This window comes from Xiphias gladius, chromosome 1 (genome assembly GCF_016859285.1).
Source record: "Xiphias gladius isolate SHS-SW01 ecotype Sanya breed wild chromosome 1, ASM1685928v1, whole genome shotgun sequence".
Taxonomy (NCBI): Eukaryota; Metazoa; Chordata; class Actinopteri; order Istiophoriformes; family Xiphiidae; genus Xiphias; species Xiphias gladius.
In genome coordinates, this window is record NC_053400.1 from 1566941 (window position 1) to 1592892 (window position 25952).

The 25952-nt window shown below is 38.9% G+C and overlaps 2 protein-coding genes across 2 annotated transcripts; one reads left to right on the top strand and one right to left on the bottom strand.

The window, feature by feature from the left end:
• The first annotated feature begins 851 nt into the window (after positions 1-851).
• znf414 (zinc finger protein 414) lies at positions 852-5669 on the top strand. Its single transcript, XM_040124362.1, has 5 exons — positions 852-985; positions 1213-1323; positions 2162-2267; positions 2362-2915; positions 4654-5669. The coding sequence occupies exons 1-5, from the start codon at positions 937-939 to the stop codon at positions 4821-4823; spliced, it is 990 nt and encodes a 329-aa protein (XP_039980296.1). The 5' UTR covers positions 852-936; the 3' UTR covers positions 4824-5669.
• A 1486-nt stretch (positions 5670-7155) lies between these two features.
• On the bottom strand, positions 7156-25671 carry mtch2 (mitochondrial carrier homolog 2). Its single transcript, XM_040124374.1, has 13 exons — positions 25509-25671; positions 24288-24372; positions 20281-20387; positions 19865-19891; positions 15846-15902; positions 13806-13863; positions 13545-13596; positions 13400-13459; positions 12350-12443; positions 10148-10195; positions 9994-10061; positions 9843-9918; positions 7156-7986 (listed from the first exon to the last, which is right to left on the bottom strand). The coding sequence occupies exons 1-13, from the start codon at positions 25593-25595 to the stop codon at positions 7900-7902; spliced, it is 906 nt and encodes a 301-aa protein (XP_039980308.1). The 5' UTR covers positions 25596-25671; the 3' UTR covers positions 7156-7899.
• Positions 25672-25952: the final 281 nt, after the last annotated feature.

The window sequence follows — 25952 nt, forward strand, 5'->3', positions numbered from 1 at the left end:
GCCCCAGTCGACCCAGCCACTTCCTACCCTCTCTTTGGATATGTACCCTGTTGCCTCGTGGTTCCCATCCAGTACAAAGCAAATGGCAGAGTATTCCTATGCTGAAATAACCTGGCCCCAGGCTTTCTGTGCATCACTTCACTCATGGTAATTTCATTAAACACCACTTTATTTAAGTATATGCACATATGAGCACTGTATTTTTTCAAATTATAAATTGGATTTTAAGAAAGGGCCCCAGTGCATGATATGGCCACTTGTCGAGGCCATATCGCAGGACCTGTGAGACTGCAAATTTTACAACAAATTTGAAGTGAATCAAATTTCGAAAAAGTAACTGAAACACAGTGATGTTGGGATTTTTGGGGTCCCTGAGTGTTTGGGGTCCCAGGTTAGTTTCCCATTTTATCCATTTGATAAACCCGCCTGACATAGGGCTATGTTCAGAAAATGTTACAGTGTAGACCTTCAGAAATGGTGAGGACCCTCAGTCTCATTCATTCACCAATTTACCACCTTGATGTGTGGGTTGGTACATGTGAGGCAGAATTGTAAAATGATCACTCTAATTAAATTAAATTGATCCTGTGTTCTTTAGAGTGATTTTCATTACCTCGCTCAATATTTCATAGGCGACCAATCTTCCATTTCCATTTATAAACCAATTACATTTATCAACATATTTAAAAGTAGAAGTTAAAGTTATAACCAAAGCTTACTTATGTAAATTTAAAAAAGAAAAAACAAGGACAGACTTTCGTATCCTGAAAGAAAACTTTTAGTTTCGTTTGTGTCTATTTGGGGGGGCAAACACGGAAAAAAAAAAATGGATATGCGCGCGGTAGTCGTCGCGTTGCATTCTGGCCTTTGTAGTCCTTTAGTGAGCTCCCTCCATTGTCGCCGTAGCTGCAGAGCTCAACTACTCTTGTCACAGTGATGGCTTCAGGCAGCACAGTGTCACAGACAGCTGAAAATGGAACCGGAGGTTTGTAATTTAGGTTCGATATTGCAGGTAGACGGAAAATCGGCCGCGTTTAAATGCAATTGTGTCTAACGATAGTAGCTATGTGACAACGCTAACCAGCCACCTAGCTAGGATGCTAACTAACAGCTCGAGTTCTGTCGCGAAGTAACTGGCATTTTTTACACTAGTGCTGTTACATTAGTACATATACGTACAGCATTTTGTAAATTGCTGTTTATCTATTTTAGGAAACAAGAGGACACCCTGCCCGTTACACGGCTGCAAGCGGGTGTACACGGACAAGAGCGCCCTGGAAAGCCACATCAACGACCATGAGATCACGGCTCAGTCCGTTCCTGGTGAGCTTTTCTTTAAACCCATGTGTGCGTAGTATAGAAGCCATTTGGGGCTGTTGTAATGTTACGCCAATAGCTCCGTGTTAAAAGAAGTCAAATGTTAGAGAGGGGCCGGTTCTGGTTCTGGTTCATTATCATCTTTTCTCCTGATAGTACTGGCTGTGAGGAGATCCCTCCCAAACACAACTGACGAGGCACAATCCACAGTCCTTGCGTTAGAAGCTAAATAAGAACAAACTCCATTTATGAGGCACAAAACGGAGTTTTACATAGGAAATCCAGATAAGACAGTTCAGCACAATAACATTAAGTAAAATCAGACCACTTAAAGTACAGAGAACAAATGAAAAAACCCCAAATAATTAATCAAATGAGAAAAAAAATCATCAATTAATTATTTAAAATTTAGTTTCAAGTTCAGCTGGAGCTGAAATGACGTTTAAGCAAGAGTGTGCAAGCTTTACAATGCCTAAATGCAAACAAAGCAAACAAATGAAGTGAAATACAACACACACTGTTATGCATTTCTTTTTCATATATGCCTTTGCTGTGCCTTAGTTAAATTAGAAAGTAGAATTATTGAGCTTTCAGTCTAGAATAACAGATTGAATCATTTTTCATTGTGACATGAATTCTCCATGCCACATGCCCTCTGCTGGACAACAGTCAAATGTAACACACCTCTTCATCTTGTTTTCTGTGTTGTGACTTTGATGGATTGTGACGCGGGCTATAATTTTTGCGTGTGTGTGATTTTTGGGTTGGAGATGAGAAGGAGGGGTTATAAGAGATCATACGCCACATCCCATCAGGTAAACTGAACTGTTTGTCCTGTCCTCAGGAAAGATCTTGCTGTGCTCCACTGTTGGCTGCAGTGGTTCCTTCCCCAACATGCAGAAACTGATGGAACATATGAGGCATCATCACAAACCCAACATATTCTTCTTGTGAGTTGATATTTATTTTACTCACAGCTGAGATACTGTGTACGCATTAGTAAAATATCTTTAGAGTCATGCCATGTTGCCTCTTTTTCTGAAGGTGTGAGAGCTGTCGTACAAAGTTGCGGTCCTACCGTGGCCTCCTGACTCACCTGCACACCTGTTCCAAAGTGCCACGGGGCAAAACAAAGCCGACTGAACCAGCGCCCCCTCAGCCTGCTGCACTGACCAACCTAAACATGACCTCCATGGCCATGGACCAGAACCCCCCACGGCTGGAATCAGTGTCTACACCCCAGCAACTGCCCTCTCAAATCCCAAACCAAGATGGTTCCTTCCCCACCGCTGTTACTCAGCCAGACTCTGCTGTCTCCCTTCTGCTCAGTCCCTCCTTCCTGTCTCACCCGGAGACCTCCCCTCCCCAGCTTGCTCCTCAGCAGCTCACAGAGGCAGTTCCCCAGCCTCTCCTCAGAAATGGAGCCTCTAATTTGCCTCCATCTCTTAACCTGGATGGCCCATCAGCAGCTCCTGACCCTTCTGATGCCCAGGGTCAGAACCACATACAGACCAGGTCTCCTGAGCCTGTCCAACCTTCTCCAGTATCAGCTCCTCACTCTCCTTCTGGGTCTTCAGCAGTCTGGAAGAAAAATCAAGGTGAGCCTCTCCTCACTTTAAAGCACACGGCTGGAACCTTCCACATGTGGCTACCTGTTTACTTCAGCGGTGCCCTCAGAGAGTGCTTTTGTGACAAAATCATTAAAGGTACTAAATTTGTCATCTAAGCTACAAGAAACTGCAGATGCTCACTCAGGCTGCTCACATGTGGTTTTCTCTATGTGAGCCTTTACATCAAGCTGTGTCTACTTTTGTTGATGCTTTAGAAACACCACAGGCAACAAAGAGCAGCACATTATGCACATGCTGCTTCAGATTTATCCTAGGGCACAATGTCCTTATTTTTACTTAGTTACATCTTTTTTTTAACAAAATAATCTTAACTCTAGGCCCACTCACTAGCGTTTTTTAGTGCTTTCATCTGCATCTCACGATCATCCGTGGATCGAGTTGACTCTCCATTCACTGATGAACACCATGAGATTAGGGATGCAAGATACATCAGTGGCTGATATATAATTGGACAATTAAAAATTGGATAGTTTTTTAAATTCTTGACATAACTGTATTGACACATTTGCTGATGCATTACTTTTATTATTATTATTTGCTTTTAATTACTAGACCTATTACAACAAAGATATACACATTTTTCTTTCTTTTTAGCTTATGAAAGGCCAAATGATGTAAATTTTAAAGCTTCATAAATACTCTAACTCCTCAAAGCTTGTCCCAACAATTGGCAGCCAGAGGCTGCTCTAAGCAGCTGTCTAGCACTCTGAAAATTGAAATAATTGAAGCCCACAAAGCAGGAGAAGGCTATAAGAAGATAGCAAAGTCTTTTGTGGTAGTTAATTCAGGTAATCGAGAAATGGGAGTTAACCAAACCCCCGTTTGTCTACAAAAGATTTAGCAGACTCTGGAGTGGTGGTTTAGTGTTCTAAGGTGCAGCGACACCTGCACAGATAAGACTTTCATGAAAGATTCATCAGAAAACAGAAAAAACTTTACTAGGTCCTCACCACAAATTCAGCATCAGGCATTTGCAAAGGAACATCTAAACAAACCTGATGCTTTTTGTAAACAAGTCCTGTGGTCTGATAAAGTTAAAATAGATTTTTTTGACCACAATGAGCAGTAATGTTTGGAGAAAAAAGGAGCAGACTTTCATGAAAAGAACACCTGTCCAGCTGTTAAGCATGAGGGTGGATTGATCATGCTTTGGGCTAGTGTTGCAGCCAGTGGCGCAGGAAACCTTCCACTGGTAGAGGGCAGAATGGATTCAATTAAATACCAGCAGATTCTAGGAGCAAACATCACAGAGTCTGTAAAAAAGCTGAAGATGAAAGGAGGACGACTTCTCCGACAGGATAATGATCCTGAACACACCTCAAAATCCACAATGGACTACCTCAAGAGGTGCAAGCTGAAGGTTTGACCATGGCCCCTAACAGTCCTAAACATCATCAGAAATCTGTGAATAGACCTCAAAACAACTGTGTGTGTGGGTGGGTGTGTGTGTGTGGATATAGATAGAAATAACATACTCCCTAAAATCCAGTATCAGTCTGGCTCTACTTCTAAGATGTGTAGAAACCCGCTGTCCGTCTGCAGTTTCTTTGGGTCATGTGAAACTTTGCTGGCCAAGATTGAAGCATTTCATGTGATTTTTGATTGTGAGTCAAGTTTGATAGATCATGGAGAAAAAATATTTTGAATTTCAAATTGTTATATGCAATTCCTTTGTTCATACAGTGTTTGTCCTTTCATGCATTAGGTATGGCCTGCAACAGACGCATCCTTTGGGAGCACACTAAAGGGCGCTACACGTGTGTGCAGTGTGGCCACACCGCATCCAACCGCAAGGAAATGACTCAACACATTAACACTCAACACACTGGTAACAAACCTGCAGAAGACACAGGGAGTTGTGCCTCTAACACATAGTGTGGAAACAGGAGTAGACTCATTTACTCCTTTGTCCTCTTCTGATGATGGAAGGTTCTGTCAGGTTTAACCAAACACTGACCGATGGTTTATGTATAACCCATCATTATTCTGAGTAAAGAGCCTGCAGCAGTGAGTTATATGCCGATTATTTGTTAGTGTTCTTAAAAAACATTTAATATTACATTGTCCATTTCCACAAACCACTGAACGAGTTATTGCATATTGCTGCCAGGCACACTGAGACTTTCCATTACATATCAGACTGTACCTTCCATACTTCTCTCACATTTGAATACACTTCTCGTTACCATGAGGTAGTTCATTACTACTACCACTGTTCTTTTAATGCCATGTTGTAGAGGAATTGTCTTTCATTCCAGTTTGCTGCTTGCTGTAAATTATAACCCTGCAAAGTTGAAAACTGAATTTGCGTTTGTGTCCCAAAGTAATAGTACACAAAGCATTTAATGTTTTTAGAGCCTTTCTCAGTTATCTAGACTACAGAGGTACTCAACATCTGGGTATTGACATATAAATGATGGTTACTTTTTATATCACTGCATACTGTACTGTCTCATTGAAAATAGCCACTGCTACAGTAACTGTTGGTCCAGGACTGTTATACTTGGTCTAGATACACAGTAATTACTGCACATAGAGCACAGGTGTTGCTTCAACTATTGCTTCTCCCTGCAGAGGTTTTTCTTGTGTAAACTGTGTATTTAATTTTCGGCTTTTGTACCATGCAAACTGAAGGATGAAGCTGGTGTAATTGTAAGTTTTTCTTCTCAACAAATCCAATGAAAAGATGAGAACCAATTAAATAAGAACCAGTTTTACCCATTTTACGTGTTTTTAATTGTTTTTGGACAACAGAGCTTTATGGCACAGAGGATATAGTCAATACTGGAAGTATTTGGACAGTTATATCTTTGTTTCTTCAGGCTCTGAGCTTCAGCACAATCAGTTTTAAATAACGTAATAGACCCTACATTAAAGTGCCACGTCTCAGCTTTAATTTGAGTGGGTTCACATCAATACAGAAAGAACTGTGTGTGGGACATAGCTCTTTTAACATACAGTGCCCACATTGCAAGGATTCAAAGTAATTGGACACTTGGCTGCTAAATGTTTCTGGGCAGCTGTGTGTTGTTTCAATGTTAGTTCATGCACAAAAAGAGCTCACACGTGGCTCAGAGTTGCCATTTAGATTGAGGTGGAGCTGTCTGTCAATATGAGGAGTAAAGAGGTCACCACGGAGGCGAAGAAGACAGTGAGGTTTTTAAAAAAGCAAATATCTATCAAAGGTCGTAGGTTTGCCAAAACCAACCAAACGAGTGGGTATACAGAGGAGCACAAGTCTTGTGGATAAGTGGAAAAACATTTGCATGGTGAAAAAAAACCCATTTATGAATGCACAGCAAGTCAAGAACACTCTCCAGGATGTGGATGTACATCTTTCCTTGTCAGCGATCAAGAGTAGACATCATGACCTTAACCTCAGAGGATTCACCACAAGTTGCAAAACTCTGGTAATCATCAAAAACAGAAAAGCCAGGCTGCAGTTCACAAAAATACACAAAAAATAAGTGGTGGAGTTCTGAAACAAAGTTCTATGGACTGATGAAACAAAATCAACCTCTGTCAAAATGATCGAAAGAGTCAAGTGTGTGTGAAAAAGAAACAGCCCATGACCCAAAGACCAGACTAAAGGCAGAGAGACCCCATAACAAGCAACAGTTGAAGGAGGCTTTAGTGACGCTCTGGTAGAGCATCACCAGGGAAGATACAAAGTGTCCTCTGACGTCTGTGTGTCAAAGACTTCAAGCAGTCACTGACTGCAAAGGATTTTACACTAAATATTAAATATGATTTTGTTTGACTTCATGTGTCTGTCTGTTACTTGTAAACCCCTAAACTTTGGACACTTAAAAGTTATAGCTCTAGATTAATGTAAACCTACTCTAAAGCTGAGACTTGGCATTTTGATGTAGAAGCATTTTTTTTTTATTTCAGAGTTAATGTGCTGAAGTAAAGAGAACAGAAAAAAACACAGAACACTGAACAAAAAAAAAAAAAAGGAATTTTCCAAATACTTCTGGTCTCGACTGGATATCAGGCTTTGATACACACAATACTTTTTAGAAAACATTGTGTTGGTTTTGTTGACAGGAAGAAAAACTGTGCCAGCACAGTCCTTTAGCTCATAAAACATCTGTATCCAAGCAGCTCTCGACTTCATACCTTGTTTGTGTGCTGGAACCCTTTGCATTTTTAACAGGGATTCACATACTTCTCCAATTCTACATCACACACCTTACAAGAAAGACAAGGTCATAAAAATCTGTTTTTATTGGGGTCACTCAGAATGAGTTGATACAAGCACTTGACTGTTCAGAGTGCCAGAGAGATTTTGGTCAGCTCAGGCTCTTCTCCATGCCTCTGTACAACCCCCTCCGAGTCTTTTACCTCCTTTTGATTAGCATTATAAGCCCGCCCAGCAGTGATCTTAACAATAATTAACACATCAAGACAATACCACATGACAAGAGGTCCCACTTGATCATTAACGTGAATTATTAGACATTACCACATGCAGACTGAAGTGCTGTTTTCAAACAAACAAATCCCATCACGTGGATGAAGGGGAGTCATTATTAATAGTTAATGTATATTAAAAAAAACACGGGGAAGGGGGGCACTTACACATTGGTCTGTCATCACATTATGCAGACAGGTTGTTGACAGCATGAGCCATCTTCCCATCAGTTTTTGTACATTTGGGTTTAAAAAGAAATGCTTTCATGTCCCATCTCATTGTCTTACACACCAGCAGTTTCAATCTGTAAATTTCTGTTAATAAAACAAAACCTGCTGGAATTTGACTTGAAACTAATTTTTTTTCGTCTTTTTTTTCCCCCCACATGATGTAAGGTTGTTAAAGAAAAATACCTCAGAATAAACAAGTACATACAAAAAAAATTAAGTGCCGACTGTCCAAACCCGAGATCAGGCAATGTTTTTTTTTATGTTTTATTATCACAACTATGTTCAAGTCAGTTCTCTTGAGGCTTTAAAAAAATCTCTTCTGGTCAATTGCGTACATCTTTCCTGCTGGAAGCTTCCGGAAAAATAAACTGTTGCCTCTGCTCATGTTGCCCTGGAATGAAGAGAGGAAAGAATTTAGTGGTGGCTGAACTCACTCTATACATGTCACTTAAATGCCAGTTGTTTTCAGGTTTGTAAATCTAGGGGAGAACAAAAAAAAATTAAAGAGCTTTACACTCAAGGCGTATGAGAAGATCACTGCGCCTGCTAACTCCATTGGGAAACTGAGCATTTCATTTACATGTGTTGTGGACATAATTGGATAATAAGGATAATTTGACCTCTAATAAGACTGGCTTTAAGTTAACACTTAACAAGAAAGACAAATCTCAAAAGACATTGGACTGGATAGTGAAGGGTTCCAACCATTTGTATCCATGCCATAGTTTGAGTTCTGTGCAGCAATTCAAATGAACTTATTCCATCTGGGAGGAGCTGACAGTTGATCTTTGTGTTTTGATGAGACAAATGCATTGAAAATCTACACACAATGGATTAAATATCCTAGTCCAGCAACCCTTCACTTCTCGGGTGAATGACAAAATCGTATCTTTGTGATTGATCAGGAATTAGAAAGCTTTTTGTGTTCCAGAAAAATATGTTGACTCCTGTCCAATTAATAGGCTTTAAGCTTTGGTCCCTTTTGCACCTGTAGTTCAGTTCAGGTGGTGCAGACCGAGGTCAGGTTTGTTTCATGTTCATGCCGACTTTTCAAAAATGTCCATGAGCGGTAAAACATGAGGTCATGTGGAATAACAGGGCACTCATTTATAGGACAGTTAGATGTCATCCCACATCATCACCACAACATAGGACCCATGTTAGGAAATCAAATTCTGGACACAGACAGCAGGTAATGCAGCACTTTTCGGAAGCTGATGTGTTCATTTATCTTCTCTGCTTTCACAGAGCTCACAGAGAAATATCTGATTATGAGCATTGTTAGTTTATAGAATTATGGTAACATGTTACCATAATTCTATAAATCACTTATTCCTTGGTTTCCTTAACAGGTAACAGTTAGCAGATTCATTTCAGAGCAGTTCAGCTTTTGAATTCATGCTAATCATGCTATAGTCTACATTTGCTAAATCCCAAGGTTGGCCTGCGTTGCTTTCATCCGACTTCAAGCCAACTTTGGTGTGGTCTGCGGCCGTTCAACAGACAGCTTTCATGCTAGCCCAAATGAACAGAGCCAAACAGGCTAGGTGCGATTTACCCATCTGGTTTGCACATAACAGAAATGTTATTTAATCTGAAAGCCTGGGCTGCCTGTGGTAAACTATGCTGTTGATTATTTACTTTGGCATAAAAACACCACAATATACAGTAGTGCCAAGACCTCAATACAGAACCTAGATTAACAACACTGTGGTGGGTACCTGTGGGTCTAATATGAAGCTTCTAACATTGTCCATGTTCACGAGTGCCATTCTGATGACGTATGTGCTTCAAAATTGTGAGCATGTTGCCTCTGCCTTTTTATCAGTTCTTTAGCTGTGGTCAAAGAAAAAAATATCTTGGCCTGATTTAATCGAGAAATGTCATCCTCCAATTCTATGTTGCTTGTACATTGAATGTACTGATGCCTGAATCTAGAATGGTCAGAGTTACCAGGATGCTCAAAGCAGACGTTCAGGTTAATCAGCACAAGTTGTCATTGAATTAATAAGTGACAGTAATGAGAGGACTTCTGTTTTTATTGTCTTAGTGCTGGTCTGATGTGATGAGCTTTCATTTCAGACTTCAGAACAATAAAAGCTATGTAATAAAAACCACTGTGTACAATGTAAAATGCACTATAGATGTTAAGATGCAGTGATCCAACCAATGCAGGGTTTAAGACTACATCTGGTTAATCTCGACCCAGTGTTTGTCACACAGGTGTTAGGTAAATGATGCATTTACCTCTCTGCTTAGATGCCTCCAGCAGTCCACCCAGGTGGGATACACTGAAGCATAGGGAGGCAGGCCTCCAGCGAGCCTAAAGGAAAGTGGAAATATGAGTGTCTGATCCAACACTTGATGATTTACAACAGCATATAACCTGTCAACTCACCCGCAGTTATTGACAGCCATGAGGTTTGACACCAAAACAAAAGGGTATGTGAGCATACTGGCAAAGAACTGAAAGAAAGAGCAGGAGGAGGAACATGATCAAACAACAAGCTACAGACAAATGGACTGTGGTACTGCATGTCTGTCAGACTTACCCCTGTCACAGCCTGAGAGCAGTTCTTGATTTCTCCTGTGTGACTCATCTGTACAGAGGAACAGATTCACAGTGTTAATTCTGTAGTTGAGCCTGGACTGAAGACTGCTCAACGCAAACCCTAAGCATGAATCTCACTGCGTGGAGGGGCAGTGCTTAGGGTTAAAAGACAATATCTAAGTCAGGTCTTTGGCAGCACACAACCAGGGCTGTAGTGGTAAAATAAAGGCTGAGTAAAGCCTACCTTACTTCAGGCACACAGAGAAGCTTGGGTGTTGAACTTAGCTGGATTTAGATTGTGGCTAAAAAACTGTTTTTTGCCTTCTCAGAATTTGTTCATGTCTGTCCTTCAACGGACTCCCTGGCTGGTCCATAATCTGTTTGGGTCTGTTCTCTCTCCAATTTTGCATCCTGCGTTTCCTGCTCAGTAATGAAGACCGGGGCATCTGTTACCCTATATGGTGAATTAATGATATGACATGATTTGGACAGTTGCATGTTGCATGTTAAAGGAACAATTGGACTGTTACTCTTTTAATAAATTTATTCTTTACATTCCATTCATCTTTGCTGTTGGTGTTATGCAAATATGTATCACTTTATATGGTCTTCATCACATCTAGTTGGTATGTAATTATCCAATTAATTACATGCAACAAGAAAAGCACCAAATGCATCTAGCTGCTTGTTGGCCATTCAACATAATGGAGATTCCACAAAGTTGTTGTGTGGTAGCTTTCCAGTTTAGCCAGCTATGCAGAGGCTCATGCTGATGCCAAACCATCAGTGCGGGCTGGGGAGCTGCATGTCAGACAGTGAAGAGCACCACAGAAGTTACTCTAGTAATATCAGTCAGTCCAGATCAAGTTTTGTTGGACCTGACTCTGCTCTGAGCCCCTTAATCCTTAGTATCTGCTGAGTCCACCCTCATAATTATTTAGGTCTGCCTAAATGTGGATTAAATATGTATCTGACACCTTGAAATAACAGCTGCACACTACTTCATCTGACACAGCCAATTTCTCCAAATACCAAAGATCATGATTCAACACTATGAGTTTATAAACTTATATTTTTGATCTGATATAAATGAAGAATGCAACTCCTAAATTTGATGTGATATATCACTCGGTTGGATTTTCTGGAACTACAGAAACAGTCCACTCTGATTGTACAGTGCTGTTGAAGAGTAGGGGTTTGAATCTCTTCTAATTCCTGCTATCATGATTCGAGAGTGAATCGAAAGTGTAATGTACTGACCGACATCACAATGTTTTTGTTAAAAAAAAAAATTTTTTAAAATCAAAAAGCAGAGTGCTCTGTCATTAACATTATGTCTCCAGTGGCGGAGAACAGGCGTTCTGCTGTAACATTAGTATAGGGGAAAGCCATCGTTATGGGAAATGCTGTACAGGTGCAGGTCTTTTGACATGAAACAGACATATTCAATTTCATGTAATTTATGTCCTCCAGGAAACCCTGGAAGTTGTGTAGCATTATTAGCCACGTTTAACATTTTTAACTTGTCTGGCCATTTGATTACTAGCAACAAACTGGGGTCAGGGCACTGCAATTTTAAGTTAAGGCATTATTTTGTTTTAATAATTTAAATCATATTTAATTTATTGCTCAAATACCTAATTTACTTGGAGTTTACTACAATTATGGCCCATTCCAGTAGTTTAAAAATACTATTTTTTATGGAAAAAAATTCGAGTCAAGTTTTAAGAACTTAATGTTGCCAACTCATCAAATAATTGATTAAGGAAATATAAATTAGCATCACTTCTCTGAACCCTCTGGCTTTGTATGCGCCTCCAGCACAGAGGGTTCCATTGTTTTATATCCTGCATGAGTTGATAAGTCGTTCTGTGTTGACAGGATTCAAAGGTTCTGACATCGGAATATAATGTTCCAGTTGCAAAAAAAAAAAAAAAAGCAATCCTAGAATCTGCAGAATTGACTCCAGTTTGAGCACGCTGACAGGTATAACGATTGTGTAAATTCTCTCTCAGAATATGAGTGGTAGGTGCACAACGCACAGTGTTTCTGTGCATTTACCCTCCACTACAGCCGTGTACACAACCTGTAAATAGGTGCTGTCTGACAGATTGATCTCAGGGCAATTACGTTGTTAAACCAGAGCCCTATACAGAATAAAACACCCTTAACTGAACTAAGTGATGTATAAGAGGTGGCATACCGAGTCATCAATGGCGTATGTATTGATGAGGTGTGCCAGCAGGTTACAAATCCACAGGGACAGCACATCACCCAGTAGGCGAGGAATCAAACCACTAGAGGAAAAAAAACAAAACAAAAAATGAATAAATACACAACAACATTATTTCTGATCAAAACATCTTGGTATATTGGATATAAGATCATAACATTGTAAAAAAATAATAATTTAACACTAACAGTCAAGGTTATAATCCAGTTTGCCACTGATCCAGTTTTCCATTCTCAGGCATTCTATAGCTGAGCTGTGCATGTACCGGCCTGCCTTGTATAAATAATACAGCCAGAATAATTTATAACCACCCTATCTTTGCACTTTGATTTATTAGGGCTTTCCTAATTTTGTACCACAGAGAAAAAAACTGTAATGTAATCCAGTACATCTACAAAGTGCTTTCAGTCCCGCAATTTGGCCATTTTTTGTGGCTCATTAGCCATCATAAACACCAGGGGTTTTCAAACAAAATTGAGACAACTGTACAGCCCAGTGGGTGCAATCGTTGACTTTTTTGTCTTTATATCCAAAGCTTGTCAACAAAACAAATAGCGGTTTATGAAGGGATAGAGGAGTGTGTCAGTTTTCCTGGAATATAAGAACCAAATTAAATCAAAGTCAAAAATGAAAAAATGAAAATGAAAAAAGTTAATATCACTGGACTTTATAACCCCTACTGTTGCTTTTTTTTTTGTCTTATTTTAATTTGGGGGATAATCCTTTTTTGGGGGCTTTGGGAGATGTAAACAGAAATTAAAATGTTACCATGGAAAAAACTGAGTTATGCTATGGCTACAACTTAAGTCCTGTTTTTTAGTCTATATTTGTTTCCATTCAGTCAAACTGTCTGCATTAAAAGCTGCTGAACCAGCTATGATCAGCTCCTGTCTGCAGTGTAGCCGTGGATGTTCAGACAACTGTCACTGGATCACTGTGACACTGAAGGAAACATGCTGATTCTCAGCCAAGTTCTGCAGTTATAAGAAGCGTCTTCAGGAAAAGCAGAGTCAAACTTACGCAAAGAAGCCCAGTATGCCTTCTTCTCTGTAGACTGTGATGATGGAGTCAAACACCCCACTGAGAATAGAAGAAAGGATTTTAGTTTTAAACTATTTTCATGGCTCTTCTCATGAGGTTTATGTCTAAAATGCTAAAACTTTACCTGTATTTTGTTTCCCTCCCAATAAACTGGACCATACATCGCAAAGTAATCACTGTAAAACAAGTCGAGGAAAGCTTACTTGAAATGCAGACTTGTGTCTCCCCATACACATATGCCAAAATTTAAAACTTCAAATGTGTCATAACTGAAACCTTTTCCAAGCTCTCATACAACCAATGTAGGTATCACATGAATAATGTTGTAGTGAGTCAGTTAAAACCATCTGAAATATTTTAGCGGTTGCGGACATTGATGACATACCATGAAAGGGATGTGTTACAATCGTGGCACAGGAACGAGCTATCATTTCTTTTGTTGTCTGTGGAGATAGTAAAAAGACAAATCAACCAACTGACATGTATTTATGAAAAATCATAAGATTAGTAATATCTAATGGACAAGACCATTACAAATGTCTTTAAGACTACATTCTACATATCTACCTGGCTTGGTCCTCAAAAGAAAATCTAAATTAAAAACATTTTTTTACAACGTTTTATAGGATGTCATTTCTTTCTTGTAATAAAGGAATTTATTACAAGAAAAATGATATTTCATTAACAGAAGTAGATGATAAAGTGATGACTGATTGTCTAAATACCGTTAAAAGTGTTTAAAACAGCTTTCGGAGTATGTGCAACAATACATTTTTTATTTACACTTAACAAAATTAAAGAAGCTAATTTTAAGTTTATTCACAATTTAATTTCCCTCGGTGACAATGCAAAAGATATTGAAGATAACTCATCAAATTTTCCCAGATGTAGAAGTGGAGTTGTTTTGTTGTTTTTGGAAAGCTATTTTGGATTCAGAGGTTAAAGGTGCCTTGTGGAGTTTTTCTAAAGGTCTGTTTACATTCAGCATTTCTCACCAAGAACCACTGGTTGTATCCTTGAAGTCTAGCAAATGTGTTAAATGCCTTTCTGATTCTTTTAAATACTAGAAATGGTGCAGTTTACATCTTTAGCCTAAAATTTTTAAATCATATTTACCGTCTTTGTTGGTGATCATGTGTATATGCACATCTCTCGTGTAAATGCATATATCGCCACAAAAAATTCAAATATGTATACATGGTATATATTGTATACTGTAAATATAATGATGTAATGACAAACCTTAACAGACCATAACAAGAGAAGTGAAAGGTGTGGGAGGAATTGTCAGCTACCGTACACTGTGAGCAGTAACAACAGTCAAAACACAGAGGGTATCTAATATATTTAAAAATAACAACGCTAGGTCAGAACTTTGTATATCGCTGGACTGTGTATGGTCAATGTGCGAAATTGAGGATGTAGTTGAAAACTGTTGTGGAATCGTTGTAAACAACTACTTTAAATGGAAAGTAGCTAAAGCCTGCTAGAAAAAGTCGCTAAATGTCACTAGATGATATAATACACTAATTAGCATAATCCAGGCATCGTATTTTTTTTTCACCTTGAACCCCCCCCCAAAAAAAAAAAAAAAAAAACGCTCTCATTATGCCTTGCAGAAATGTATGGTAAAAATAGACGGATCTGATTTGCAGCTGAATTCCCAATAAAGCTGTTTAAAGCCATTTACATGTTTTTCTGTTTCAGACAACAAAACACGTATGAAATAGTGACTGAAACACCAACCATTGAGACTACATGTTAACCAGCAGTCACTTTCAAGCCATTTCCAAGCTGCTGCTCTACACTGCTACAATCCTGATTTTATAACTGCAGCGTCATTTGACAAAATCATCACACACAAGTTTAAGACGATGGTTGTGCTGTGGTTCTCAGAGAGAAAGTTATAAGCTCATTGACATCTGCGTCGGCTTCCATGCGGTCAAATAAATGAGACGCATAGAGAGGTATGCCTGCGGAGGGAAAACCCGCCCTCACGCTCATGAGGCAATACTGGCGGCTCTTTTACAGAGAGTAGCAAAGGTTTGTCCAAAAAGTCGCTAGATTTGTTGCTGGGTTCTTTTGTGAAAAAAAAAAAAAAGTTGCTACAGGGGTCTGAAAAGTCAGTAAATCTAGCGAAAAGGCACTGAGTTGGCAACACTGTCTGTAAACGCCCTCGTGATGACATATTAGAAGCTGTTGGCGCCGATTCATTTTTAAAGAGCAACGACCAATGGGGAAACTCCAACACTCGGCTGACTGATGGTGTAACTTCATCACAAACTCAACTCACTCACTCACTCACTCAAACACAGACATTCAGGGATGTAGCACAAAAATAAAAAAAATAAACAATGTGATGAATTTGCTCGTTTGGTGTGTTGCTTTCTGGCAGTATCTCATTGTAACTGCATGAGTGTCCTACCTCGTTAACAACATGCTGTAGGGAGCCCTCCATAGCCTTCTGCTGGCCGCCCAGTGCCTGAACAACAGAGACAAACTTCTGGATTACATATCTTTATAAAGTCTTTTTTTTAAAGTCATTTTATGTCTTTATTAGAAAGATACAGTAAACAGATGACAACAAATTAGGTGGGAGAGACATGAGGGTTGACAGCCAATAAGTGTTCCTAGCAGCCCAGGGATAATCTTCCATGTACCTTTTTGACCCCATGGATTAAAGAGTGTCCTTTCAGTGCATTCCTGTGTGTTTTGTATCATTCCTGTTTGTATTTCCTATTCAAAGAACCATGAACACAGGCTAAATAAGTAATGGAAAACAATGGTATTTGGGTTTTTTTTTTTTTTTTTTTTTTAAACAGTTTTATTCATGTGACAAGATAACACGTAGTTAGCATTTTATTCTTTTTCATTTACTGTTGCATGATGTTGGAAAGAAGATATGGATAGATAGAATGGACATTGAAAGAAAAAGACTCCAATTGTGGTGATCTGTTGAGTGATTTCTAGTTACTTTTCTACTTTAGTATAATGAAACAATTAATAAATTAAGTTTGGTTTCTTTCACTTACTTTCTACAACCCACTCTCTCTCTTCATGTCCTAGACTAGTCTAATACTTTTCCTAGCAGGCCACACTGCTTTAAATGCCAACAACATTGCAAATGAATTCTCATCCCAAATCCTAACATTGATTTAGTGGACAACTAATGCTTGTTTGCAGTTTGAACGAATGTTATTCATAATTGACAATTAAGTAACATTCAGATCTGTAACCTCAACCCTGATAAATTCTTAAGGAAGTAAGAAATTATCACGGAGCCACAGCCCCGGAACCAAAACTGGCAGTAAGTTCTTGTGGTTACAATACACAGCAAAGAGTTCCCGAAATGTCTGCATTTCAAAAGGGCAAGTGGGAAGTGGACTGCACTTATATAGTGCTTTTCTAGTCTTATCAATAACTCAAAGCGCTTTACACTACAAGCATTGACCCATTCGCACACACACTGCAATCACACACACATACACACTCTCACATTTGGGGTTCAGTATCTTGCCCAAGGACAATTGGACATGCGAACGGGGGTCAAATGAGGGTCAAACCACTGACCTTCTGGTTAGTGGACAACCCGCTCTACCTCCTGAGCCACAGATGCCCCAAGGCATAGGACAAGAACAGCAGAGTTCGTTTGCCCCTGTTCCTTTAAATCTTACACTGGTCCATCCACCCCACGGCAACAAACCATTCCCAGAATTAAAATAATTGACAAAAAAAAAAAAAAAAAAATCACGCAATCTCAAATCCTTTAATCTTCAGTGGAAATGAAACATTGTTTGGAAAGTTTGTCCCAACTCTGTTGCAGAAGCTCCCACAAATGTGTTGCACTTGCATGCCACTTTGCATTCACCTTGTCTCCAGTTCATCCCAATCAAGCTCCATGGGGTTTAAGTCTGGAGACTGTGCTGGTCTTCCTCAGTGTTGGAAGAAGTATTCAGATCCTTTACTTAAGTAAAAGTACCAATAAAGCAATGTACAAATACTCCCTTATAAGTAGAAGTCTTGCATGAAAAATCCTACTGAAGTAAAAGTACACGAGCATTGGCAGCAAAGGGTTGTTGAAGTATTAAAGTAGAACTACTTGTTTGGTCTCTGACTGATAATTTATTATATATGACATCATTAGATGATTAATACTGAAGCATCAGTGTGTAGCAGCATATTACTGTTGTAGCTACTGGAGGTGTTTTCTATACATGGACACCAGATAAATCTGGGGGGGTCGTCAGATGATTAATGGGAGACGAAAGAAGAAAAAAAACAACGTTCTGATACACAAATCTGTTTTCAGTTTTTTGACTTTTTCTCTAATCTTTGTTTTTTGGTAGATACTGGATAATTGACATTTGGAGTGGAAGTATAAAATAGCATAAAACACTCAAGTAAATTTCAAGTACCTTAAAATTGTACTCAAGTACAGTACTTGAGTAATGTACTGAGTTACTTCCATCATGTGAAGCAACTGTTTGGTTCTCTTTTTTTTACTTGCCTTTTTCCTCACCCTTCTGATAGCAAAATACAGTACTACATCCTGCACAGTATTGTCCTAATAATGCATCAGAGGGTGTAGTAACACAGTTTGTTCCAACACCACCTTTGTACAAACAGAGGGTTTTTGTAAGTAGCCAACAAGAGCTAGGACACCCGTAGGAATTGTATGCATTAACTTTCAAGGTTTAATTTACCTCCATTGCTGCAGGAAAGCCATAAGTGAACCAACTTCTTAATCCCTGAAAAAGGTCAGTTTTCTATGAAATTTACATGATTTTTCAGTTTTGGGTAATTATCCCTCTGTACTGAGAAGCACCGTCCTATCAGTTTTGCAGCATTTGGCTGAATCTGTGCAGATAGTGTAGCCCTATACACTTCAGAATTCATCCTGCTACTTCTATCAACAGTCACATCATCAATAAACACCAGTAACCCAGTTCCATTGGCAGCCATACACACCCATGCCATAACACTGCCTCCACCATGTTTGACAGATGATGTGGTGGCTTTGGATCATGAGCCGTTCCTTTCCTTCTCCATACTCTTCTCTTCCCATCATTCTGGTACAAATTAATCTCGGTTTCATCTGTCCAAATGATCTTGTTCCAGAACTGGGCAGGCTTTTTTAGAGGGTTTCTGGCAAAGTCTAATCTGGCCTCTCTGTTCTTGAGTGTTGCCAGTGGTTTACACCATGTGGTAAACCCTCTGTATTTACATCCATGAAGGCGTCTCTTGATTGTAGACTTTGACAATTATACACCTTCCTCCTTGAGAGTGTTCTTGACCTGGCTAGATGTTGTGAAGGGTTTTTCTTTACCAAGGAAACAATTCTGCGATCATCCACTTTAGTTGTCTTCCATGGTCTTGATGTTGCTGGGCTCACCGGTGCATTCGTTCTTTTTAAGAATGTACCAAATTGCTGTGTTGGCCACTCCTAAAGTTTCTGCCATTTGTCTGATAGGGTTGTTTTGTTTTTTCAGCCTAATGATGTCCTCCTTCATTTGCATCGACACCTCTTTGGACCGCATATTGAGAGTTCCCCTGAGCAGCTACGAAACGCAAATTCAACACTCTGAATCAACTCCAAACCTTTTATCTGCTTATTTTGTCATAAAATAACAAGGGAAAAAGTCACACCTGGTCATGAAACTGATTGCCAGTGAATTATCCAATTACTTTTGAGCCTGAAAATGAGGGACTATGTATAAAAATGGTTGTTATTCCTCAACGGTTAATGTGATATTTTTGTTAAACTCCGTGAATAAAAGCTGAAGGTCTACACTTCAATCGCATATTGATGGCTTTGTTTCACATCCATCGTGGTGGTGTACAGAGGTAAAATTACGAAAATTGTGTCGCTGTACTTATGGACCTATGAACTGGACCTCTCTCCCGTAGTTTAGTTCTTTCTCATCTCTCTCCTCCTGTCGCTTTCTGCAGGTATTTCTGCCCCTGGTGCTGCAGAGTCTGGATCTGTGACCGCGAACCACCTACTGCCCCCATGATACTGCACAACACCCACTGCTTCAAATATAATGATTATCAACTATTATTATATTTAGTTTTATTAGTATTGTTATTTACCCTATTATTATAATTATTAGTTTTAGTATTAGTCTCATTATTGTGACACATCTTTATGTTATAAGTCTACTGTGCTATGTCTCTCCAGAAGATTGGAGGCTATCTGTTCTGTGAGATGGGCAAATTACAGACATCAGAAACGCTTCTAAAAACACTTTTCATGTGGATTGGCCTTTAGTGTCTCACACAGTCCCTTTACACACAGTATCAGATAGACAAGCATCCTACGATAAATTGTATTTTGGTAGTGTCAACAGTCACTGACAAACGTACAGTACCAATGTACATAACATCCTGCTGATATGTAATTTGCAACAGTTCAAACAATAAATGAGAAAAAAAAACTCTTACTTGAGGTGTGCCTTGTTCCTGACATTTCTGTAATGAGAGTAGCAGTTAACATTATAAAACTGCCCATGTCAATATGGGTTTGTTTTTAATACTCTATTATTGTGAAAGCAAAACTGGCTGTTGTTGCTGTCTGAAAATGTAGTGTTCATTAAGACACAATCTCAGTACAATTGTATAGTCATATACACACACATCAGTTATATAATAAATCATTCAAGCATCTCTCCGTGCCCTGAGCAGAGAGCACAAAAAAAATGTAATCAAATCACACAATGTCAAAGGAAAAGCTTTCAGGACAATGCTAATTGCACTATACCGCCATACAAGTATATCATTACATCCGTACTTTAATCTGAGGAGCAAGCTATAGGTTTGATTAAATTAATTTACGGAGAACTTAATGTAGTTAGGCCTACCTGCACAACTTTGCTGTGCACAACAGTGCCGATGGTGCCAGCACAGAGCCTTGGAACAAGTCCTTTGAAGAGACCCACTTTTCCATCAATTTTGACGATGTGTTTTGCTAAAAAATTCAGAAAATATGCAGTAGGATAAATCATAACAGACAGTTTAAAAACAGTATGCTGCTTATCTAGATGCCTTAAGAAACCACAAACATGTGTTGACCAATTATTTAGACATGGCACTGCTACATTAGTTAAGCTAATGTTTAACTCGGAGTTGTATGCCTCCTCCAAAAATCAAAAGTTGCAGTTTACATCCATGTCTGTCCAGACTCATAATACACTATATGTAGTGTAGCAGAATTTAATAAAAGATATGAGTAGCATCTTATAATAATGAATCATTGAGTTACAGCAAAACTGTTTTGTGACTGTCACAGTGACCTTGGCCTTTGACCTATGACCATCCTTGAGTCCAAGTGAATTTTGTGCCAAATTTGAAGACTTCCCTCAAGGCGTTCCTGAGATATCAAGTTCCTCATTTTCATAGCCTTAGCAAAAAACAAAACATTGTTTCAGAGTTTCCAGGACCTTACCACTAGTTTTACACAATCAGCCTTGTAAATTCTTGGTGCTTACAAGTTACATTACTGACAACCATTTACGAATTGGCAGTGCAAATTTTAAGTATATTTGTCCTTTCTTCCAGTAACCCAATTTTTCCAGTTCATTTTAGTACGCTATTAAAATAAACTCAGACACCTTAAGTTTGCTCAACATAGCTAATGCATTGTAAAAAAACAAAAACAAACATGTACTTGTGCTGGTTTTCATTAAGCTTATTTTAAATTGTTGGGTTCTAATAATGTAAAAATGGCAGAATGATGTGTGAATCCTTGCCAGTGGTGCATTCAAAGGGTGGGGATGAAGGTCTGCTGCCACTTAATATTTCATTCATAAGCTGTGATGTTTGAAAACATCAAAGCTTTTTCTATGAAAATTATTTTGCTAATTTAAAAATGTAAGGCAGTTTTAGATATACAACAGCTCATAAACACAACATTCCACTACATGTAACTTAGATGTGTGCTATCATCAGATGATCAGGGCTAGATGACTAGCTAGTATACAAAAATGAATATGATGAGGAGCAGCTATGAAAAGAAGACAACTATACTTTCTACAGAATGACTATTGTAGCATATGAGTTTGAGCCAGAATATACTGAGAAGGAGATGGTGCGGAGGAAAGCAAACCGAGACAGGGAAAATCAAGAAAGGAGACACTGCTGCTACACCATTCGGATCAACCAGAACACCGGCCACTGGAACCAACTGACAGCAGCTGGTGGTGTGGTTTTAACACATAAACTATGCACAACATGATATGGAAGTGTCAGTATGAGGCAGTAATGGAGTGGATGAACCTACATGTGTGACAAGCCATCCCAATTTCATCTCTCTCTGGCAGGTACACAGTAAAGCTGACAAATTTGTGCATCCCTCCTAGCTAGAATGTTTTGGTCAGAAATGGGGTTTGCTTTCTTGAGCAGAGTCTGTCTGATCAGAACAACTCGTTGGCAGGACATCAGTACTGCTAACCAATCCAACACAGAACTACACAGAATGTATATCTCTGCCATGGAAATGAGAAAATAAAAGATTGTTCACAAGCAAAATCATAATTTCGATGAGTTATAAATACAGACGTGTGCTCTGGCGGGCAAAGCACAGGCATTTTCAGCTGATGAACATTTCATTTTGAAAATTTAAAACCCAATCGGTCGAGGCAGATGGCCATCCTGAGTCTGGTTCTGTCGGAGGTTGCTTCCTGGTAAAAGGGACTTTTTCCTCTCCACTGTGGCCAAGTGCTTGCTCATGGCAAGAACTGTTGAGTTTCTCTATGTAACAGGGCTCCAGAGTGCTACCATTTGGGGCGACCATACGACCAAATATCTGTCAAGTGCAACTAAGCATTTTCATTGGTAGCATCGGTGCACCTGACATTTCACAGGCCTGTCTCTGTGTGTGCATGTGTGCAGCATTTTTTTTTTTTTCCACCTGTTCTGCGAAGACCTGCCCTTACTCTGCCTCTGATTGGCTCTGTGGGTGGGGAAAAAAATTAGGCATGTGTACATGTGAAACCACGCCTGCTACTCCTCCTCGAGTGACATCAAAACCTTAAAACATACCAGTAATTCAAAATGAAGAGAACGACTGAATGTTTTTTCATCGAGAAAAACGCTGCGGTGCCTGGCCATATCCCTGGCCCTGAAAGGCCAAGCCCAGACCCAACATAATCGGCGGAGGTGACTGCTCCACCACCTGTCTCCCCTGTCCCTGGTAAGATCAGCGGGGGAAGAAGTGTTCAGATCCTTTACTTAATCCTTAAGTAAAAGTACCAATACAGCAATTTAAAAATACTCCATTGCATGTAAAAGTTTTGCACAAAAAAAAAACAAAACCCCTACTGAAGTAAAACTACATAAGTATTAGCAGCAAAATGTAGTTAAAGTATAGAAGTACGGGTTTGGTCCGTCTGAGATATATATTTTATATATTTTATATATATATATATATATATATATATATATATATATATAAAAATAACATTATTAGATTCTTTAGATTCAATTGATTAGATTTGAACATTTATTGAAATGAAACCATGTAAGAAGTTTAGAGGGAAGAGGAGGGAAAAAAAAAAAAAAAAAAAACTTTTTGGTGAAGCTTAACAACTCAGGGTCGGAAATGAGACCCCGATCAGGCGCTGCTTTTTTAAGACATCAGAAGCCAAAAGGTTGGAAACCACTGGTTTAATCTTTAACAATATGTTGTAATTAAAGGCTTGTTCTATGATACATTTTGTATAACCTTCATCTTAAAAGTAACTAGTAACTAAAGCTGTCAAATGCAGGGGAGAAGAAACTACAATATTTCCCGCTGTAATGTAGTGGAGTGAAGTATAAAGTAGAATGAAATGGAAATACTCAAGTAAAGTACAAGTACCTCAAAACTGCAAGTACCGTACTTGTTGCGTAATCCCTAACTGTACATCTTCAGCAGAGATGGCCTCATCTGACTCCAAGCCAGAGCCAGAACCAGAGCCTACAACATACAAAAAGGCCAAAATACTGTATATGCTTTTCGCAAAGAATGGCTTGTCCAATTTCCATGGCTCAGATATGATAAAACGGCCAAAAAAGGTAACACTTAAAAAGTATTATTGCGGCTCAAAAAGGCGCAGCGAATAATTGTGAGCATCTAAATTATGTGCTGGTGCACCTAAATGAAAATGTTAGACACACCAGTGCAACCAATGTAAAATGTTAGTCTGGAGCCCTGTATAATATTGTAAGTTCTTGACCTTAATCTTTAAAGTGCCTTTGGCGCTATATAAATAAATTGAATTGAACTTATTTGACTTAAAAAGATACACTGTGGAGTTTCTGACCACTACTAGCACTACGAAGCTAAATTTTTACCAGTGGATCCCTGTTTTATTAGTATTATTAAACATGTGCATGTGGACATGAATGAACTCATGTTTGTAAGGCCTCAAGGATACACAAAATGCCTTTAGTCATGAAACACTGAAAGTAAACATAATTTTGTTAAAGAGGGAAAACTCTACAGTGCAAGGTTTAGAGAAACTCAAGAGACTTGCCTGATTTTTTTGTCAGGCAAAATTTGTTTGTATTTAAGTACAAAAAAAATATTTACTTCTATGAGCCTCATATCCCTACTGAAAAGCAGAAAAAACTGCTGTAACATCCACAGAGCATCAGAAATTATAGTGTCCTTGTCTACGTGGGGAAAACCAGATGAACAAATATGTATATATGATTAATACCACATTTCAAAATGTTACATTAAAGTAAAAGATACAGTAGCACAAGTTTAAATACCCACAGGGAGACATTAAAAGCACATCTATTTCTGCCATCTTATGATCACTGTAATAAATACAAATACAGATTTAATTTCTGAAAAGGACTTGGCATGGAGAGTCAGACTCACCATAAGCAAACAGTCCAGGCAGCTGGTAGACTTGTCTGCCAAACAGGTTCCTGCCCAGGGTGGGAGGGAGCGGCTCATGTCCTACCTAACAACACACACCATAATAATAGCAAAGTGGTAAGCAACATTAACTGTAACTACTCTTTGAATGCACTTTCATAATGTCTCAGCAAACTGTCTCCCCCACACTTCTTCGTTTCTTTTTGACACATTCAGTCAACTTGCTTCCATTTTCCCTCCATGTTTTGGTCACTTTGTCAGCTGAATTCATTTTAAAGTTTTGAAAAAATAAGTTGGCTAAATGATTAACGTTGACTTTAGCTGGTGATAACTATTTTTGTGGGCCAAAGGTCACCAGTTACTTAGGGACACAGATCCCCGAGTACTGTGCTCGCAACCAAAGCCATTAATGATACCAATATGTTAATTCAGATACATGGAGACAGAAAGCTATCAGAATTGTGGGCTATAAAACAAAATGTTAGCTCGACAAAACGTTAGCACGTCCCTGACCTTTTACTGTGAAACAGGTCAACAAAGCCACTGTGAATGGACTTTCCAGCAGTGGAGACTACAAAACACTTTACCACTTCAGGAAATTCTCTCCAAATGCAACAGCAGCAACACAGAGGCTTTAAGGTTAGACAGCAGGATAGAGCTGCTCGGCTGACAGCTAACTAGCGCTTATCTCTAGCAAGTCCATATATCACAACCTAATACGCCTTGGCTCGTTAGAAAACAAAACTCTTATTATGTGTGAATTGTCTCAGGACGATAAAGTGTTCTTTTACATTCTGTGTACAGATATTTAAAAAGGCCGCACTGCATTTCAGTAAAGCATGAACTTTAACAACCCTCGCTTCCGCCCACTACAGAGTATTTTGGAAACAGAAGGTCATAGGGACAAGAGACAGAACGATTATGTAGTTGAAATTATTATTGGAACTTTTACTGCTATGAATATTACATGTATGCTGAATTAAAGCATCGTTGATAGTGATTAATGAAAGGTCTTGAGTCATGTTCTACACTGTACATTCGTTTACTTATAAGCGAGCCACCATTAAACTGCGTTATTTTCAATTGAGTTTGATACTTTCCTCTGAAAGCTACTAGCTAGTTTAGTTATACATTATTTACAAAGGCGAGCTAATAACGACTAAAGCAGCTCCTGAAGCAGTATCATCTTGCCACCGTTAGCACGAATACTTCCCGTCTTACCTGGATCAGGACTTTAATGTACATCAGAGGGTGGGAGAGGACGGTGAGCCCTGATCCCAGCAATACTTGGCCACACGTGTCCGCCATTTTTGGAGAGCAGGGGAGACAGGAAGTTCTTCTCGTTCTTCTTGCGTCTTAGGAGCCGATAGCGCCCATATTTAATCTGATTATGACGGTACCGCCTCTAGTGTTAAGAGGCGGCACGGACGCTTTATAGGTGACCTCACTGAAAGAATTGAAAATAAAAAATCACAACAATAACGTAAAAGTACTTATAAATGCCAATGGCAACTTAAAAATACAAATGGGAAATTAATTAATAACATCAAATAAGTGAAAAATGATAAATGAATTAAAATAATTTTAATAATTTACTGAGTTATATGATTTTAGTATAAACAAGGAAACCCTATATCATAAAAAAAACATAACATTTCGTATGCA